Source organism: Panthera tigris, chromosome C2, assembly GCF_018350195.1.
Source record: "Panthera tigris isolate Pti1 chromosome C2, P.tigris_Pti1_mat1.1, whole genome shotgun sequence".
Classification (NCBI taxonomy): Eukaryota; Metazoa; Chordata; class Mammalia; order Carnivora; family Felidae; genus Panthera; species Panthera tigris.
In genome coordinates, this window is record NC_056668.1 from 61,481,773 (window position 1) to 61,498,010 (window position 16,238).

The 16,238-nt window shown below is 40.8% G+C and overlaps 1 protein-coding gene across 4 annotated transcripts in view; it reads right to left on the reverse strand.

Moving 5' to 3' along the window:
• LOC102957482 (limbic system associated membrane protein) overlaps nt 1–16,238 on the reverse strand; it is a 649,275-nt gene that overhangs the window by 34,970 nt on the left and 598,067 nt on the right. For all 4 annotated transcript variants that reach the window (XM_007098641.3, XM_007098640.3, XM_042999166.1 and 1 more), the window contains exon 4: nt 10,074–10,208. In XM_007098641.3, the coding sequence (XP_007098703.1) occupies nt 10,074–10,208 (135 nt within the window). The remainder of the gene's footprint in view (nt 1–10,073; nt 10,209–16,238) is intronic.

Here is a 16,238-nt window from a genome sequence, read left to right on the forward strand (position 1 = left end):
CTCCCTCCTTCAATAGACCAACAATTATTTCAACCATGGATTGTAATACTTACATCATTTTTTTCTTTTCATAAGTTAAGTGGTGATACTAAAGGTCTTGGGATTTCAAACATATAATTTGAGTGTTTTTCTTGTTCATTATCATTATTATTGTCATTATTGTCACAGTTTGAGATGGTGGTAAGAAGTTTGGTGAAAGTAATAGGGGGCTAAAATTCTCCCAACCCAAGCTTAGCCTGATAATCATTGCAGGAATTCAGAAAAACAAACACACGAATGAACAAAATTGTGTTAGATGATTACCTTTTTTTCTCCTAAGAGTTCCCTTATCGCATGACCCAAGTAAATTGTGCTTTTGTGTGTGAGTGTGCAGTTTGAGGTCTACCCTGCCGCGTGTCCGTTTTCTGTGCTCTCTGGCAGTTGTACACTTGATATGTGCTGCTTCGAACTGGGTCTGCAAAACGTGTAGCCGGCTTGAAATAAACTCAGAAGCACATCTGATATCCTAATTTGCCACGATTCTTTCAAACAGTCCTTCAGAGGGCGGAATGAGTGTTTACAGGGATGTGTGACCGAGCTGGGATGGTAGGCTCAAGCTCCGGGCTTGATGACGTTGTATTTGTGCAGGTTATGGACCTTCAAGGAGAAAAGTAGTTTTCGGTCCAAAGGTCATCTGCCAGAAAATGGTAGGCTGGCTGTGCACACAAGTCAAAAATAGAGCCGAACAATCTGTTTAGACTTTGTAGAGGAAAAAGCTTACTTAGGGAAATTAGCAAAGAAAACTCTAGTAACACAAAATTCATTTAAATTTCTGCTCTTTAGCACTTGGTTCAGCTCGCTCATTTCTGAATTTTGTCTTCATATTCAAAATTATTTTCCAAGTTTCCCGTCTATGGAAGACTCTGCTCTTCTTAGTTAAAAAGGATGCACAAAAGCATCAGGTTAGTGTGCAGTTTTCTCTCCCAGTTCATTTTTACATCAGCTTGGACATCTTTAAATCACTGCCAGAGAGAGGAGGAGTTAAAGCATGGTTAGACAAGCACCTCCAGCCCATGTGCAGACAGGTGTGCCAGAGTGGCTGGTAGTGGCTGTTCTGTTTTAGACTTACCTGCTCAATTTTGTTTAGCACAAAAAAAGCAGTCTGATGAGCAGAAAAGAACCTTGGATTGGAAACTAGGGGTCCTGGATTTTAATTTCAGTTTGGTTGTGTGGCCCTCCCATCACACAATTTATCTTACTGAGCCTTGGTTTTATTACCTATAAAATGAGGGAACCACACTTTAATGACCTATAGTATCTCTTCCAGCTTAAAAACAAAAACAAAAACAAAAACAAAAACACCCAATTCTAGTGAAAACTGCCTATCCTTCACAAATGGGCAGTTGGTATCATTACGACCTAAGTCTATTTTCCTACCCATAACTCATTTAGCCCTTAAATTACTAACTTTCAAAATTGTAACTCATTTATCTGTTCCATGGGTTAGGAGTCAGGACGAACAGTCAGAAACAGGAAACCTGAGGTCTGATTTTGACTCTTCTCTTAAATAGAACTGTGGCCTGGACAAGTGTCTGCACCAGTTTGAGCTTTTTCTTTCTCATCTTTTAAAAGAAGGAGTTAGCTTAAAAGGATCCCCAAGATTCCACTTACAATTCTTTCATTCTATGTTTGGTTATATAGATCATTAGAGTCCATTAGTTCAAAAGAAAATGGAGGGGCGCCTGGGTGGCTCAGTGGGTTAAGCATCTGACTTTAGCTCAGGTCATGATCTCGTGGTCTGTGGGTTTGAACCCCACGTTGGGCTCTGTGCTGACAGCTTACAGCCTGCTTTGGATTCTGTGTCTCCCTCTCTCTCTGCCCCTCCCCCACTGGCTCTCTCTCTCTCTCTCTCTCTCAAAAATAAATAAATAAACATTTAAAAAAGACAATGGAATAATTGGTGGTAGTTGTATTGGTGGGGGAGGTATTTGTATAGAGATGGGGCATAGAATAGAGGTTAAGAGTTTAGATTTAGAGTTTGATAGATGTGAGCCCAAATCCAGGTTCTATCCCTCACTGTCCTTCCTCCTTATAGAAGATAATACTTTATCTAGAGTTACATTTCTTCAATTTCCTCATCTATATAATGCTGGAACCAGAGGCAGGGAGGTCCACTTCGAGATTACTGAAGGAAGCCAAGATAGCCTGCTCTAGGTTTGTGATAAAGGGGCTGGACGAGAATGGGCAGATTTGCGATGGAAAGGTATGGAGCCTCAGAACTTACAAGAATAGGGGTGCCTGGCTGGCTCAGTCAGTTAAGTGTCTGACTCTTGATTTCGGCTCAGGTTGTGATCTCATGGTTGTGAGATCACGCCCTACGTCAGGCTCTGTGCTGAACCTACAGCCTGTTTAAAAATTTTTTTTTTTTTACATTTATTTATTTTTGAGAGACAGAGAGAGACACAGCACAAGTTGGCGGAGGGGCAGAGAGAGAAGGAGACACAGAAGCCGAAGCAGGCTCCAGGCTCTGAGCCATCAGCACAGAGCCCAATGGCGTGGCTCGAACCCACAAACTGTGAGATCAGGACCTGAGCAGAAGTCGGATGCTTATCCGACTGAGCCACCCAGGCACCCCATGTACAGCCTGTTTAAAATTCTCTTCCTCTGGCCCTCCTTCCCCTCTCAAAAAAAAAAAAAAAATGACAAGAACCTATGTAAAGGAGGAGTGTCAAAGGTAACACCCAAGTTTCTGGCTTGGGCATCTAAGTGATGCCATCTTCTGAGAAAGGATATGTCAGAAGAGACATAGATGGCCACGAATGAATGCTAGTTTCCCATCCTCACCTCTTCACGGAAGCAGGTTGTTAAGCTGCCAGTGACTCCCTCCACAGTTTGCAGCATGCTGGCCAGAGAGATAATCTTGCTTGTAATTCTACTGCTTTAATTTCTCAGTTTGTAAAATGAGTTTGAACCAGTGTTTGTGAGTTTCTGGAGCCACATTGCTATGAGTGACAAACCCTTGATGATGACTACCTTTTTGCTAAACCAGCATAATCTGGGCCCAATTACACGCTGTCCATCCCCTCCGCCTCTGGCACTCATAGCTGTGGCACCTCAATGTAATAATGCCATGATAAATGGCTTCCAGACCTTCCACCATGGGACCAGGGATGCAGGTCCCAGCTGTACAGTTTTGTGGGAGAGTTCTTCCTTGCTCTGGATGTTTCCTTCTGTGTGGTGGGAGCTTATTTCACTTCTTGCTCTGGGACCCAGAAGGAAGAAATGATTCTGAGTGAAAAATTTGGGAAGAATAAATGAGGTTTCTTTAGCTCCTCTCTTTCCTTGCTTCCTTTGCAACCAAGCTTCTGGCAGGGAACAGGGCTTCCCCTCTGCTTCTCCACAAGAAAGTCTTACCAGGACTGTATCCTTCCCACTCTCAGGTGAGTAAGCCTGCACCATTCCAGGGCTGCTGCCACGACTGGGGAAATAAGTTGTCCACACTAAGTACTACATCTTCCCATCTTGATCTCTAACAATGGGGGCCATTGAGTCTTCCATACACCTTTACTTATTTCTCAATTTGTTCAAAACCTGAATAACTAAGTAGTAAGTTATTTATTAGCCCCTCAGAGATGCCAGCATGGGAAAAGTGGCAGCGAATTAGGGTTGAACACTTTTAAGTGCACTAATTTTGGGATAGGATGACATTGGTCAATTACAAAGGCCGAACACTCGCTTCTCTCCTTGAAAATCTAGGAAATTTCTCCTACCAAGAAAACTTCACAGATAATGATAAATGTATGAAGAACTCATTGTTCCTAATATTTCTCAGATGACACAATGGTACAGGTCTGTTCACTCACGGCTTATTGGAATGAACATTTCAAATTCATTTGTAATGAATCCTGTATAGGTGAGACTAAGAAAAATTGTTATAAATCACATTGCAGCATGCCTGGTGTAGTTAAAATAATAGATGTCCATGCTCAAAATATCATTATAATAAAAATTAAATGTGGCTTAATAAAAATGCTGCACAGAGGTCCATTGTAATCCTTTATGTGATTTTAGAGTAGCCTACAATTTTCAAAGGACGCTTCCAGTTTTCATTACTTAAAAATTCTGGGTTCTGAATATATTAATAAGGACTTTCTTTTTCTTTTTTTAATGTTTATTTATTTTGAGAGAAAGAGAGAGCCCACGTGCAAGTGTGAAAGGGGCAGGGAGAGAGGGAGAGAGAGAATCCTAGGCAGGTTCTATGCTGTCAGCACAGAGCCAGACATGGGGCTCGATCTCATGAACCATGAGATCATGACCTGAGTTGACACCAAGAGTTGACACTTAACTGACTGAGCCACCCAGGTGCCCCAGGACTTTCTTCTTCTTATATCACTAATAACAAGAGTCTTTCGATTAGAATGATAGGATGACAATGACAATGGCTTGGCAAACAGAGTATCATTTATTTAATCATCCTAAATTTTGGAATAATAATATAAAAAGAACAAAATTCTTAGTAAAGATCTCAATTTGTGGGCATTTACCATGTGTTAGCACTTTCTAGGCTTTAGATGTTCTTTTTATCCAAATAGTAGCTGTTGGAAGTAAGGATTATTAACCCTAGTTTATAAATGAGAAGACAGATATACAGAGGGTTAATAACTTGTCCAAATTCACATAGCCAGAATTTGATGGAGTCTAGATTTGAATCAACGTTTTGAAGCTCATGCTTTGACCTCTCTGGGCTTCCATTTGAATGAGTTCCTTTAAAAAGAAATGAATTCCTGGGGCACCTGGGTGGCTCAGTCAGTTAAGTGTCTGACTTTGGCTCAGGTCATGATCTCATGGTTTGTGAGTTTGAGCCCCGCATAAGGCTTTCTGCTGTCAGTGCAGAGCCTGCTTTGGATCTTCTGTCCCCCTGTTTCTCTGCCCCCTCCCCGCTCATGTGCTCATTAGCTCTTTCAAAAACAAATAAACATTAAAAAAAAGAAAACACTGATTAAAAAAATAAATAAATAAAAAGAAATGAATTCCTAATAAGGAAAAATACCACTTAGGGGAGCATAATGGTAGCTTAAAAAGTAAATGTTCTATATCTGCTTAATATTAAAGGGTACCAAAAATAGCAGAACATGCAGTACATAGTAGGTATAAACCTGCATTAGAAATTAGGAGTTGTGGGCTCAATTTCTGCCTGTGCCACTTAGGTTGTCATCTCCTAGAGATGACATATTGATCTCGTGGAGCCCCTTACCTCTGAATGTAGATGATGGCCCCTGTGATCTGTCTCACAGGTTTGACATAAAGATCAAATGAAATCATGTATATGAGAGCATGCTTAATACTTGAGGTGATTACATTTATTATTATTATTATTATTGAGAGAGGGTGCAAGTGAGTGAAGGGCAGAGAGAGAGAGAGAAGTGGGGTTCACCCAAAGTGGGGCTCATGTTCACTCAGTGTGGGGCTCCTGTTCACCCAAAGTGGGGTTGCATGACTTGAACTCACAATCTGTGAGATCATGACCTGAGCTGAAGTCAGTTGTTTAACCAACTGAGCCACCCAGGGGCCCTACATTTATTATTTTTATTACTATTATTCACATGGTAGTTTGGAAGGAAAGAGGGCTTTGGAGTTAGATCTTGGTTAGAATCCCAACTCTATCTACTATTCACAAGTTCTTTGATTTTGTGGCCAAGAATGCTTATATTCTCTAAGCTCTGTTTTTGTCCTCTCTGCAGAGGGATAATCTGATTGTCTTCCCGGGTTGGTGTGCAATGGTAGACCAAGAGGGGAGGAGCAGAAAATGTAGGCAATAAGAAAGGTACTGTCTCCAAAGAATTTAGAAACAATAATAGAACTAACCGAAAGTTGTCTTTTTTTGTTGTTGTTAAATCACCTTGATCCAGTAATACTAAACCAAACATACTAAACAATTTCAGTGATAAATACTCCTCTTTGCTGGGGCAGGTCAGGCCCAATATACCTCCCTCCTTGGTTAGCCACTGTTGATGTGATGATTACAGTGAATCATACACAATTTCTAACAGTCTTGGTACACTGAAGGAATTCAGAAAATTATGATTCCTGTTCACATTGCAAAATTATGGTGGAAGATTGCAGTACTCTGGATTCTTACTGAATATTTCCTCTGAAGGTCCCATAATAGAGTCATGAACATTAGGACATGTGCTTACTGAAACTATCCCAAATATAAGAATAAACATTTCCATTGGCATGGAAAATGAATAGCTGTAGCTATGAATATGCAGAGAAAGTAGCCAGTCTGGTTCCATGTTGAGCAGTTATTTTCCTAAAGTCTCATCATTAGGTGATTTTTGAATCAAAGCACTGAAGAGTTCAGTTAAAATACATATATATTACCTGGAGACAATGGATGTCTGCAATCCCAACTGTGGGCTCTATGGTAGGTAACCTCTGCCCCTCTAATAAATGGCTATCAAACATAAGAGTGAGCTTTAGAAATGCCAGCATCCATGTCCCCCAGCATCTGTGTTGGGTAGCTCTGGATACCAGTGTGGAGGCAGAGCTGAGTTCAAAGAGAAGTAAGTAGAGGAAAAAGAAGTTATAGCATGATAGTGTGAACCTGATTGGAGACATAGTTGTGGGAAAGTGGAAAGTAGGAATATTAGCTGGTTAATGGGATGGAAGGAAGGTTTGAGAGCTAGGGGCAGCTTTGGAGAAGAATTTCTGCAGAAGTAGGAAAAGATTTCAGTACAAGAAAAGTCCAATAAACTTAACAGTCTGCATTTATTGAACATTTACTATGCACAAGATGTTATCCTCAGGACATTGGGCACTAAGATGAGGTAAACCCATAAGTAGGTACTTTTAATACACTGTGAGAACTGAAATTGAAGGCTTACACATAGAATCTGTTAGGAGAGGCTAGTTGTCCCTAGGGCTGGTGTCTGGAAGAAATTGCAGCTGTACTGTGAGTAAGATACAAGAAGCCAGAAGTCCTATCTATTGTACTAGTAATAAGCCTATTTAGTTGAAGAGATTTCAGGTCAATAATTTAGCTGCTGAAACTCCAGGACCTCTTACTACTTAGAAAATAGATTTTGCATGTCAAATGGCTATATGTAATGCTATAAACCAACTGTGGAGAAGGATTATCCAAGAGAAGCAAAAAGGAAAGACAGCAGAATCCAGCTTATGAGGTAAACAGGACAAACTGTTGTTGTCTACAGCTCTTGCTTAGTGCTCTAGGATTTCAGTGCCCTGCAACAAATATCTGTTGGCAACTGAGTAAATGAATCAATGAAATGCTCATAGAAGAAAATTGTCAACATTGGGACTTTTTTTTGCAGTGGTACTCAGGGTCTGTTTCATTACAATAATCTATTCAGCCACTATTTATCTTAGCCGTCCTGATCCCCTGAACTAATTCCAAGCCCTGTGTTTTGAAAAGGAAGAGGAATCCATTTAAATAATGGGACACTTTCATACTAGGTAGGCTCAGATCAAGTGATGAAGGTAAACACTGGATTTTTCACAGTAGGAACAAGTTCTGCTAGCCAGACCCGATTCTGTAATTTAATCTTGGGAGTCTTCATCTACTTAATACAACTACATTTAAATAGGACAAATTGTATGAACAGACCAACAGGTACAATGGCTAGTTGTTTTAATGTAATATAAACATAGCTTATGAAGTGTTGGTAAAAAGGTGATCACAAAGGAAATCTATACTAAATATATTTTCTAATATGTGACTGATATCATTCGCAAAGTTTGGAGAAATGTGACAAAAGCAGAGTGTACCTATGAGTTTTTTACCTACTCACTCAGTAAACATTCACTTAGCAATTTTTATAAGGTCAGGCATGTGCCAGGTGCTGCTGGTTAGGACATACAGGATGTTTAAGCTCATTATAAATCTCCGTGTGATTTGTTATTAGGTATATTTTCAGAATCTTAAGGTTCTGCCTATATTCTTCCATGGTTCACTCAACACTAGGAAAAGCTCACATCTTCATAAAAGCCTTTCTTGAAAATTATCAGTATTTTCTGCTGCTCTAAGTTACACTATGGGGACAGTCAAAAAGGAGCAATGTCAGACTAATTGCGCTAATAATAATAGGGCCCAGGCGGCTGGCTTTGATCTTGGGAACCATCTGCAATGCAGACCACTTTGATGTTTCACACAATGGAAGCATAAATATTTTCTATGTACTCCATGATTGGACTTTCAGGAATCTAATTAAGATGAAGGTCAATTAAGAGAAAATGAAATCTTAACTCTAAAAGTCAGAGAAGAGGTGGAAGATGATGGCACGGCTCTGTGTACATAAAAGAACCTAACTAACCTAATTATAAACTTATATAAACACCCAGAGAAATTGCCTTTCATGTGAAAAAAAGGTCCTAAAGCATTTTACAACATTGAGATCATTAATGTGTCTTTGAAACACACCCAGCACTGAAAAAGAATGGTAACACTGGCATTTCAAAACTCTATTACTAAAAAAAAATCGCAGACAGCTACAGGATAAAAGCACTTCAGAGCTCATCAGATGTACCCCTTACTTCTTGGAAATGATTTCCATAAGTGTCTATGGCAGAGTCCTAGGTATTGGATTCTTCTAGGTATGGTGTGAAGGAGATTTCACTGTCTGTCTCAGAAGGCTGCAAGGTTAAAACAGGGCATTGGGAAATGGTGCAGCCCAGTGTGGACCAGGTCACCTTAGGCAAGTTTCCTCACCTCTTTATGCCTCAGTTCCCAGAATTTTAAAGTCAACCTAATGATATTTTTCTCAGGAGTTTACTGTGTGAATTAAATGACAAATGTAAACCCATTAGTCCAGTGCTGCACGTGGTAGGTATTAAGAATTGAAAACTCCTTCTCTTCCTCTTTCTCCTGAGAGCATGGGCTTTAGAATCAAATGGGCCAGAGTCTGAATCCCTTTTCTTACACTTGCTTTCACACTGGAAAGGCAATTTTTACCTCCTGGGGCTTCTGTGTCTCAAACCCTAAAATGGAGTCTATTATGTACACCATGACAGGGACTTAATTTGGATCACTGGTATATAGGTAACTGCAAGGAGGACTTAAGATAATGGAAGGTAACTTGTCATGGTCTGAAGTATATCTTCAAATGTGGGTCAATGTGATTGTGCATGTGTCTCTGTATGCCTTTGTGCCTGCATGTGCATGTATGTGTGTTATATGTGGATATGTATATATGGGTGTGTAGGGTATGTATTTGTGTGTGTGTGTGTGTGTGTGTGTGTGTGTGTGTGTGTAAGTATGCTAAATGCATAGGAGGGAAGAAATGTTAGGACATCCCTTTGTTCCTGTCACTAGCCACAATTGTGTGATGTGGGAACTTGAATTTGAGTGATGTGAAAAGTCACTCTTAACTGAACAGGGTAAACGAATTCTCTTTATTCCTTTGCTGGGTGACACACATCATATGGATCCACCCCCACCCCCTGTCTTTTGAACTACATCTAAGGATCCTTTCATCTGAGAAGTTCAAAGTATGCCCATTACCTATGCATCTTAGTGAAATCTTCGTTTCTAATGCCCATACTTTGGGACAAATAGATAACCAAATTAATTTATCAGGTATCCCTAGTAGCCATCGGGGACATGTGATATCTGACCAGTGACTTGAATTTATTCTCAAGGCCAATTAGCTAAACAGCAGAGGATAGGTTATTCCCTTCTGACAAACAATGAATAAGATAGAAATTCCAGTTTAAGCAGATATGAATTGTTTCTTTTTCCAAGGTGGTATGACCTTGTTCTCCACAAAGACCAGAATAGTGATTGCCAGATATGCTAGTGCTGTCTGATCATGTTTTCTTAATTCTGTAGTCTGAGTAAAAGACAGACTGTATTGTTAAATGCATTATGGGTTATATTTAGAGCTGGTAGAGTTGATTTATCAAATTCAAAGGCCACGTCCTGCCCTTGGATATGTCCAATGTATAAATGTGTATCCCTGACCAGAGGCGCGTCTGCTTGAAATGCAATGTTCTTTTGCTAATGGGATCTTTAGAGCTTGCTAGTGGTGGAGGTAGGCCCTGGGCACACTGCACCTGCTGGCTTTTGCCATACTCACAGTTCACAGTGACCTTGACTTGTTTGACATCCGCTGAAGAGACTTCATTGGCAGCTTTGCACTCATATTTGCCTGACTGCTCCCTGGTGATGCCGAGGATCTCCAGATATTCTTCTTCTCCTTCAAATTCTCTCCCTGAAAAACGGAGATTAGCATGACTGTTTTTTAGGTTTACAATGTGCAGCAGAACACCTATTTTTTTTTCCAGAAACAGAAAATACACATGGATTTTTTTTTAATTTTTTTTTCAACGTTTTTTATTTATTTTTGGGACAGAGAGAGACAGAGCATGAACGGGGGAGGGGCAGAGAGAGAGGGAGACACAGAATCGGAAACAGGCTCCAGGCTCCGAGCCATCAGCCCAGAGCCTGACGCAGGGCTCGAACTCACGGACCGCGAGATCGTGACCTGGCTGAAGTCGGACGCTTAACCGACTGCGCCACCCAGGCGCCCCATACACATGGATTTTTAATACTTGGACAATGTATTTGTCGGAGGTAACGTTCCACAGAAGCAGACCCCACCCAAGACAAAGAGTCAAATGAAAGTGATTCTGGAGGAAGTGTTCTCAGGAAAAACCAGTAGGGAAGTAGGAAAATGGGACCTGGACGAGAAAGAAGCCACGAGAGGGTAGAGGTCACATCCCATACAGAACAACGTGGCTTAATCCCTCAGGGAGCTCTGGGGAGAGCACAAGCCCCACTTAAAGTTGTCCTGACCAAAAGTCAAGAAGCTGGAATGTTAATGCATCTACACCCATGAGGGTGACAGACATCCACCCATCAGTCATTGGTTAAGGGCTCAGAACAAAGTGGGAGGTGGGGGCAGGTGCACATGGTTGTAAGGGCTCAGAGGCACTACTGTTGAAGCACTGATATCATCAATTACACCATGCAGCAAAGCACTCTTCCCACCCGTTGTTATTAGGACAAGTGGCTTCCTTTTGAGAAACTGTCACTCTTCTCCCTTAGATTATGAGGAATTCTGTTCACAAAGGTCATGTTCAAAACCCTGTCTTGCAGTTATGGTTTCCTTGCTCAGTATCAAACTACAACATTACTGAGGCTTTCAGGCTATGGACCAGATCCATAAGAATACACTGCTGATGCTGTGCTTTGTGACAAACTGTGTCACATGGGCGTGAGTGGTAGGGAGCTCAATATCGTTGGCTTAATCAGTTAGGATTAGGGGTCTGGAGGCCTTTTTGGACAGTCCCACAAAGTTAGATGTGTCCATTTAGTAATGAAATTTCAAGATAGGCAGTCTTCTTTAACTCCCCTTATTTGGAGCATAATTGATTAAATGAGTTTCTACCTGGAGAGGGATGGGGTGGGGAGAAGAGGAAGGGGAGGGGAGGAAAGGGAAAGGGAGGAAAAGAAGGTGAAGAAGAAAGGGGATTGAGCAGGGAAAGAGGTTGGCCAAAAAAGCCAATGGACTTTAACTCTGGCTAAATTGAACCCTCCTCACCCTAGATTACAAATCCCACTGCTGTCGGGTTAAGATGGAACAGCCTGGGAGCCTGCTAAAGGACACCGTCCTGCCCCTGTGAAGAAATCTTGCTCCCGGTCATCCTACACTAAATGGTACCAATTAATAGCTTTGCACAAATGCCACAAGCTGTTTTCCTTTTCTGGAAATTCCCCAATGGCCAAATCAACATAACAGACAGCTAGCACAGAGACAAATTCACTGTCTAAATATGTCAGCCAAACCTGTTAACTACACTCCCAATAGAACATAGGGCTTCTTTGATAACATCCTATAACACAACTGTCAGCCAAGCTTCGAGTCTTCTGTCAATTGTCACTATCACTAGTACTGAGGAAACTATGCAATCTCAACAATAAAGGACAGTAGTTATATAGAAATATCTGGTTCTGGTCCTGCACATTATCTAGCACATGTTTCTACTGAAAATGTTTTAGAATTAGTCTATTAAGTAAATAGCTGCGTGTTATCTGTAAAAGATTTTTTTCCTCTGTGTTTTCACCTTTCTTCTTCTCCACATTCAGGCAAGCAGTCAGATGTGACTTCACTTGCTACAGAAGTAGAATATGGTAGGAAAGAAAACAGAAATCTTAGGAAGGGTTATAGTCTACTCTATTGGATAAGCCGGTAAGAATTTGGACTTGGGGGAAAAAAAATTCATTCCTACGTACTTGCAACTATGGACTTGAGAGTCATGCCAGCTAATTGATGCTAAAATCTTGTAGCCAAATACAAATACCCTGAAGACAAATGGTAATGTTGACAACTGCAGGCCAAAATAGGTGTAAACTCATTAAAAAATCTGGAGTGCAGAAGTGGGATTGACAGTAAGACAACATTACTGATTTTGAGAATCCTGGTGGATCGTAATGAAAGGAGGGTTCAAAACGATATCGGAATAGTGTAGGATTTCTCCCATGCCCTGCCCCCACACCCATCAACCTCATCCCTGAGTAGGTACTGAGCTGTCAGTGAAAGAGAGAACAAGTACAGTCTTCTTAGAGATGGCTAACAACACTGAAGTCTTTTTTGATTCCCATGAAATACCTAGAAATGGTGGGTAGTGAATCCCTACCTTGCAGTTTGAATTTCTGAAAGATATAAACCTGTTCCAGGAGAGGGAAAGATGACTTTTAGCAGTACAAATGAAGGCCATACAGGTTTGGGAAGGTGGAACCTGTGAGAGTAAACATTAAGATGAACCAGAGAAAATAAAGTGGTGTTTATTGGGTTTTGGACCTGGGATTCTTACATGTCAATGTAGGTATTAATAATCCAGTTTTTCCAGATAAGTGGATAATAAAACAGATCCTCACCAGATGAATTTTCAATCCCACATCTCCAGGAAGACTTACCCCCAATACCACCTGAAGATGAAAGGGAGTTTCTCTTATGGGCCCCAACCATAAGGCAGGATGATCATTTGCTTCTCCCATGATAGCTCTGCTCCACTCTGATGACTGCCTCATTCCCCAGCACACACATACACAGCTGCTTCACTAGAGTGGGGAGTCTCAGTGTGCAAATCAAATACAGGCAAGAGAAACTGGCTGTTCTTCCTTCATCTAACAAGCTTGATAAGAATTTAAAATATTAAACAACACCTCTGGAAACTTCTTGTCATTCTTCCTTGACGCCTTGGATCCTTCAGCTGAAACTTTTATATTGCCTACCACCCCTTGCTCGTCTATTTTTCTTACACCCACAGGAGACTTTGCCCACAACACATTATCTGTCCTACTTCACTTGAACACTTCGTATTAATCCATAGTGATCTGAGAGGAAATGGGAGCTTTTCTGTTGCACAGAATTTGGCTCAGATTAGTTGGTGGAGTTAGCTGAGCTGAATTAAGAAACACAAGCAGAAACTAAAGTCAGAGTCAATAAATCATATAGCTTAAGAGAATTAAGTATCGAAAGGTAGCTCAGTATGTCTATAGGAGAAGCTAGTATATCAATCCACTCCTTTGAATGATCCTCACAGAGTACTCTTTTACTGGGGAAGAAAAGGTATGCTGAATCTTCTGCTGTTGAAAAGCCGGATGGGGCATCTCTGGCCATGTCCTAAGGATGTATTTGCTGTGTGGAGTTATTGCTTCAAAAGAAGGTATGGCAATACTAACAGAGCCCCCAGGTGGAAACAGTCACCATGACCAACTGCAGTTTTTTGTTCAAAGCATGGAGTACATGTTGTTAATCTCGAGTCAGAATTCTAAAATGCCCTTGGATTCTCTTGCTCCTCTCCCTTTGCCCTTGTGTGTCTGTCCCCCTCAGGCCACCTTTCCCCTCCATGTTTTCAGTTCACTCTGACTAGCTGCTCTCAACCCAAGGGTGCTGTCTTCATTTCCCCTTTATTCTCTCAACCTTAAGAAGGCTCTGAGAATGGAGTGTGACACTTAACCTGTTGTTGAGTTCTCTGCTGGAATAAAGCCCTCTGGCTACAACGTGGGCCTTCCTCTTGTTCCTATCTATTACTTTCTGCCCTTGTATAAATGTTTACTTGAAATGCAAATTTCAATATTCTGGTATTTTAAACATCTCAACCTATTTCCACAAGCTTGCTCACGTCGCCGAGTGTTATATTTATTCTGGGATCTGGTGTTTAGTTTAAATCTCCCTTTGCTTAATGTGCTTTTGTGTCTCCTGGCAATATTCAGCTACCAGGCTAAATAACTTCTCGTCCTCCTCAGTGTATGCACCTTTCAAACTCTTGCACATAATTAGCATATCCCCTCTTAGTCACTGTTTACTCAAATTGTACATATTAGTTCTTTTAATATTTCTTCATAAGTCAGAAAGAAGGGCCTAGAGCTAATGGCAAGAGGAAAGTGTTCTCTTCTGTGCTCCCTAAAGCAGAGGCAAATCAGCCAGGAATAATGCCAATTAAAGTATGCCAGGTGCCACCTTCTGAGTATAGCAGCTTTAGAGTTCTGTGCTTTGGTGAATCATGGGGACTTCAGTGTTGACTGAATAAGTCATTTAGATTCCCAAGGTCAGTCAGGCCTTTGTAAGCAAGCAGCCATTTAAAATTAAATATATTTCCATGGCACTGCTCTCTCTCCCTTTCTCTCCTTCCTCTCTCTCTCCCATTCCTCTCCTTCTCCTTCCCACATACACAGACGCATATAGACATACAACTGTTTATTTACATATAACCATTCACTTGAACTTTTAGGAAACAGCATACAAATTCACTAACACCCAAATATTTGCTTACTAAACAGAGCAGGCCTATTCTTGAAAAATCTGCAGAGATGACAAGTGGCCTATTTGAAATTTAAAAAACAGAAAGACTACTACCCTAATAATCATTATGATATTTTTCTTTTCCTTTATTAGAGATACAGGAAATACAATTTAGAAAACTTGTTAAAATTTGAGCATTTTAGGACTTTAAAAATGTAGAATTCCAAGGGTTTATACATGTTAGGAAATGGACAAATCATTTTTTCCCCACTATTCTGAGAAGAATCTTAGTATAACATCCCTGTAGATCATTCTTTCACAGAAGGGAAGATGGGTTTGAAATGGGGTTGACATCTTCTTCGGCTCTTCTAAATTTGAATATTTACAAGTTGCTGTAAACACATTACCTTTAACATAAACACACATACAGATGAAGGAAAAGCAAAGAAGTGGAACGTGTCTTGCAAGGCATGTGTGTGTTTGTGTGGGCCTGTGGCTGGAAAGAAGAGTGGTGAACAGGATGAGCGAAAGCAAGCTATGAACTTCCACCTCTAAAAATAAAAGAAAAAAAGGATTGCAAATCAATGATGCCATTTGAAGTTTCCTGTGCTAACTTCAAATGCTGTAACAAGTTTCTGTTCTTACAGTACGTTTCATGTTTTCTTTTCTTTTTTTTTTTCCTAAAGACATACTCACCTGTTTCTGTGTTTGCTTCCTTCCCTACTTTTTTTTTTTTTTTTTTTTTGCACATCACGTTCTACACAAACATGCTAAAAAAAACGGGAGCGAGAAACCCTGGAAATATGCCTATGATGGGGTTCTGTTTATATTTCCAGCCATGTCTCTCTCTAGGTCCTTTGAAGTTTGGTTGCTCAGCCTCACATCCCACCTGAGAGATCCTTTAGTATTTGACAGTGTTTCTGTCCAAAGGGTGAAACCACTTCTCATCCCACCTCTTACCGCCCACCCATCATGAGAGGGTTGAAGGGAGTGGTAAATGATCTGTGTCTGAAAGAAGACAGGGGTGGGGACAGACACAGTCCTCAGAAGCAGCAATCATAGGAGAATAAGGAGACATAGGGAGGAACACTACATTGAAGAGACACAATGGTGATACAATAGGCATGATTTTAAAGAAGAGTTTGAGGATTGGAAATGAAAGAAGAAAGAGTTCTCTAGAGAATGAGGCATTTAACTATTGAGATATTGAGCTATAACGAAAGGAAGGGGTTGGTTACTCTGCTGGAGAAATGTTCCCCATTTGAATAGGAAGACACAACAGGGTGTGGATTATGCAAATTGGCCCCATGCCTTCTGCAGCCCCAAAGGGTGTAGTTAGTACCCAGAAACCAGAGGCATGCACAATGCCAGGAAAGATTCACAACTGGCTTTGGCTCTATGAATGAGCATAAGCCAAATGAAGAAGAACGCCCTGGCATCATTTTTCTTGGCATCCAGAGAGATCCAATTCATTATGGTTTGTATTTTTGC